The sequence below is a fragment of the Strongylocentrotus purpuratus genome, unplaced genomic scaffold, assembly GCF_000002235.5.
Source record: "Strongylocentrotus purpuratus isolate Spur 01 unplaced genomic scaffold, Spur_5.0 spur5_contig_481, whole genome shotgun sequence".
Classification (NCBI taxonomy): domain Eukaryota; kingdom Metazoa; phylum Echinodermata; class Echinoidea; order Camarodonta; family Strongylocentrotidae; genus Strongylocentrotus; species Strongylocentrotus purpuratus.
The window spans coordinates 1-4,394 of record NW_022145152.1 but is presented as its reverse complement, the minus strand read 5'-3'; the positions used below and the strand labels follow the sequence as shown (position 1 = coordinate 4,394).

The window sequence follows — 4,394 nt, the reverse complement described above, 5'->3', positions numbered from 1 at the left end:
GTTGATTTGATCAAATTCCGAACTGCAACCCTGGGCTCAATACTTTACCCGACCCTAGCCCTAACCCTAAACCTACCCTAAAACCCAATTGCAACCCTAACCCTCCCTTCATCTTACATGAAATACAACCAACAGCAAATTCACTGAACCCACGGTGGATCACAAAGTACTTGAATTACAATAATCATTGTCAACATTGATCTTCATAGCCATCACATTTAAGGAGAGGAATTACCTGTAAACTGAAGGCATACGTCTGACACATCTTGCCATGTTTGAAGGTGTATGTGGTAGCATTAGAGGTCAAGGTAGCTGTCTGTTGACCGTTGACCTTTAGTTGGTAGCCAGAGATCTTTGCTCCTCCAAAAGCTTGAGGTTTCTCCCATTTCAGTGAGATCCCTTGAATGATGTTGAGCTGAATGCGATGAAATGAAATACCTATTCAATAGCACATTTCACAACAGGGTTCAACTGGTGCATAGGACACATATGCCCTCAAATGCTTATTCCAGACAAGAGGACACCCCCCAATTTAAAATTTTACTAGGGGTTCCTTCATACAGAAGTACTTCAGTCTGCACCCCCTATGAAAAAGCAGCATGAAGCTATACTTATGATGTCACTGCTACTATGCTACCGTGGTGCCTTTAATAAGAAATGTATAAAATTTTAATTTGAATTAATACCGCATTGCCTTTATGCTTCTTCTTGTTTGATTATATTTCATTCTATTTCAACAAGTTTGCCCCGTCATTGAGGGTAAAGAAAGAAAAATGTTAGCTAGTCTAAAGCATTGTAAATATAGGTTATATTCATAGTAAAAGAGATTTGCTTATTCTTTTTAATGATCTCTTTATCCATACAGAGACTCAAAGAAAATTGATTATAAATTATATATTTAAAGAATTATGATTCTTCTATATATCTTGGAGTCCTGACCATTTTAGATTGATTTGGGCCATATACCCCCCTCCCCCCTCAAGTTAAACAGTTTCACCGATACATTATTCTTTCACATCTTGGGGCACATACAAGTACCATTTCAAAAGATCCATACAGGTTAATTTTCTCACCTCACATACAGCTGTGGGGTGCTGATCTGTGATGACGTCTGTACGATGAGCTGCTTGGATCGACACACCTTATGATCATTCTTATCCAGGCCTGTGATGGTGATGAAGTGGTGGTTCCAGGATTGCAGTTCTTGATGGTGAAAGTGGTTGCAGTTGGACTCAAGAGGGCCTCAATTTCCTTGAGAAGATGAATAAATATAAACTTGAACGAATGAACGACGTAGATATCCTGATAGAATTGTATTTATATTTATAGTTGTATATCCTTTATTCTTTAAATATTCATTGTAATTCTGCTTTTTATTGTAATTTTTTAAATTTGTATTATCTGTAAAACATGACAATTCAGCCATCCGACTGCAAAAATATATGTTTTTGATAAATCTTGAATGTTGAATAAAGTTTGCCGCCTAAACTTTAACGTTTAATTGGCACAGACCTTCTCATCAACATTTCAAAATGAATTTCATTTAAATACATTTAATAATTCACTTCATCATTGTTGTAAAAATGTGCGTAGAAATTACCTTTGGTTTGGCCACACTGCTCCAGTGAACTTGTAATCGCTGTACCTTGCTACACTCTCTACAGGAGGAAAACAAGGAAAATGATTGGAAATGTACTGATATTATATCAACAGAGAAAGGTGTAGATTTAATGACTAATATTGTCTATAATTGAACCTTATATTTTATGAAGGGTTCTTAAATTAGTCAATTTAAAAATTGACAAAAACAATACCAAACCCTCTCCCTCCCCCGATACCATGGTTGAAATCTATACACATAAATGGACAATTTCCAAAGTGCTTCCTTTATTTACTTAGTTTCTGTTTGATGTAGTTATGGTATAAAAACTATAAGCAATATATTTACTTGTATCTAGAAAAACAAAACATATTCAGCTGACAGTGGGAGGGTAGTACAAATGCAAAATCAGTCACATGTTATTCAATATCTAAGCAAAAACAGCCTACAGTGAAAGACATATGTAAGATAAAACTCCTGAAGGGTTACCTGAGCGAAGAAAATCCCAGCATATCCCTATTGTATGAGAGGTGACAGATGTGAGCTTCAACTCAATATCTTCGGGAACAAGCTTAGAACTGGATGTTTTTCTTGTCGACAAGAAAAACATCCAGTTCTAAGCTTGTTCCGAAGATATTGAGTTGAAGCTCACATCTGTCACCTCTCATACAATAGGGATATGCTGGGATTTCTTCGCTCAGGTAACCCTTCAGGAGTTTTATCTTACATATGTCTTTCACTGTAGGCTGTTTTGCTTAGATATTGAATAACATGTGACTGATTTTGCATTTGTACTACCCTCCCACTGTCAGCTGAATATGTTTTGTTTTTCTAGATACAAGTAAATATATTGCTTATAGTTTTTATACCATAACTACATCAAACAGAAACTAAGTAAATAAAGGAAGCACTTTGGAAATTGTCCATTTATGTGTATAGATTTCAACCATGGTATCGGGGGGAGGGAGAGGGGTTTGGTATTGTTTTTGTCAATTTTTAAATTGACTAATTTAAGAACCCTTCATAAAAATATAAGGTTCAATTATAGACAATATTAGTCATTAAATCTACACCTTTCTCTGTTGATATAATATCAGTACATTTCCAATCATTTTCCTTGTTTTCCTCCTGTAGAGAGTGTAAGCAAGGTACAGCGATTACAAGTTCACTGGAGCAGTGTGGCCAAACCAAAGGTAATTTCTACGCACATTTTTACAACAATGATGAAGTGAATTATTAAATGTATTTAAATGAAATTCATTTGAAATGTTGATGAGAAGGTCTGTGCCAATTAAACGTTAAAGTTTAGGCGGCAAACTTTATTCAACATTCAAGATTTATCAAAAACATATATTTTTGCAGTCGGATGGCTGAATTGTCATGTTTTACAGATAATACAAATTAAAAAATTACAATAAAAAGCAGAATTACAATGAATATTTAAAGAATAAAGGATATACAACTATAAATATAAATACAATTCTATCAGGATATCTACGTCGTTCATTCGTTCAAGTTTATATTTATTCATCTTCTCAAGGAAATTGAGGCCCTCTTGAGTCCAACTGCAACCACTTTCACCATCAAGAACTGCAATCCTGGAACCAACCACTTCATCACCATCACAGGCCTGGATAAGAATGATCATAAGGTGTGTCGATCCAAGCAGCTCATCGTACAGACGTCATCACAGATCAGCACCCCACAGCTGTATGTGAGGTGAGAAAATTAACCTGTATGGATCTTTTGAAATGGTACTTGTATGTGCCCCAAGATGTGAAAGAATAATGTATCGGTGAAACTGTTTAACTTGAGGGGGGGAGGGGGGTATATGGCCCAAATCAATCTAAAATGGTCAGGACTCCAAGATATATAGAAGAATCATAATTCTTTAAATATATAATTTATAATCAATTTCTTTGAGTCTCTGTATGGATAAAGAGATCATTAAAAAGAATAAGCAAATCTCTTTTACTATGAATATAACCTATATTTACAATGCTTTAGACTAGCTAACATTTTTCTTTCTTTACCCTCAATGACGGGGCAAACTTGTTGAAATAGAATGAAATATAATCAAACAAGAAAGAAGCATAAAGGCATGCGGTATTAATTCAAATTAAAATTTTATACATTTCTTATTAAAGGCACCACGGTAGCATAGTAGCAGTGACATCATAAGTATAGCTTCATGCTGCTTTTCATAGGGGGTGCAGACTGAAGTACTTCTGTATGAAGGAACCCCCTAGTAAAATTTTAAAATTGGGGGGTGTCCTCTTGTCTGGAATAAGCATTTGAGGGCATATGTGTCCTATGCACCAGTTGAACCCTGTTGTGAAATGTGCTATTGAATAGGTATTTCATTTCATCGCATTCAGCTCAACATCATTCAAGGGGATCTCACTGAAATGGGAGAAACCTCAAGCTTTTGGAGGAGCAAAGATCTCTGGCTACCAACTAAAGGTCAACGGTCAACAGACAGCTACTTGACCTCTAATGCTACCACATACACCTTCAAACATGGCAAGATGTGTCAGACGTATGCCTTCAGTTTACAGGTAATTCCTCTCCTTAAATGTGATGGCTATGAAAGATCAATGTTGACAATGATTATTGTAATTCAAGTACTTTGTGATCCACCGTGGGTTCAGTGAATTTGCTGTGGTTGTATTCATGTAAGATGAAGGGAAGGGTTAGGGTTGCAATTGGGTTTTAGGGTAGGTTTAGGGTTAGGGCTAGGGTCGGGTAAAGTATTGAGCCCAGGGTTGCAGTTCGGAATTTGATCAAATCAACT

At 36.0% G+C, this 4,394-nt stretch overlaps 1 protein-coding gene across 1 annotated transcript; it reads left to right on the top strand.

The window, feature by feature from the left end:
• The first annotated feature begins 2,264 nt into the window (after positions 1 to 2,264).
• Positions 2,265 to 4,235, top strand: LOC115924962. Its single transcript, XM_030988009.1, has 4 exons — positions 2,265 to 2,301; positions 2,735 to 2,793; positions 3,141 to 3,319; positions 3,979 to 4,235. The coding sequence occupies exons 1-4, from the start codon at positions 2,280 to 2,282 to the stop codon at positions 4,088 to 4,090; spliced, it is 372 nt and encodes a 123-aa protein (XP_030843869.1). The 5' UTR covers positions 2,265 to 2,279; the 3' UTR covers positions 4,091 to 4,235.
• Positions 4,236 to 4,394: the final 159 nt, after the last annotated feature.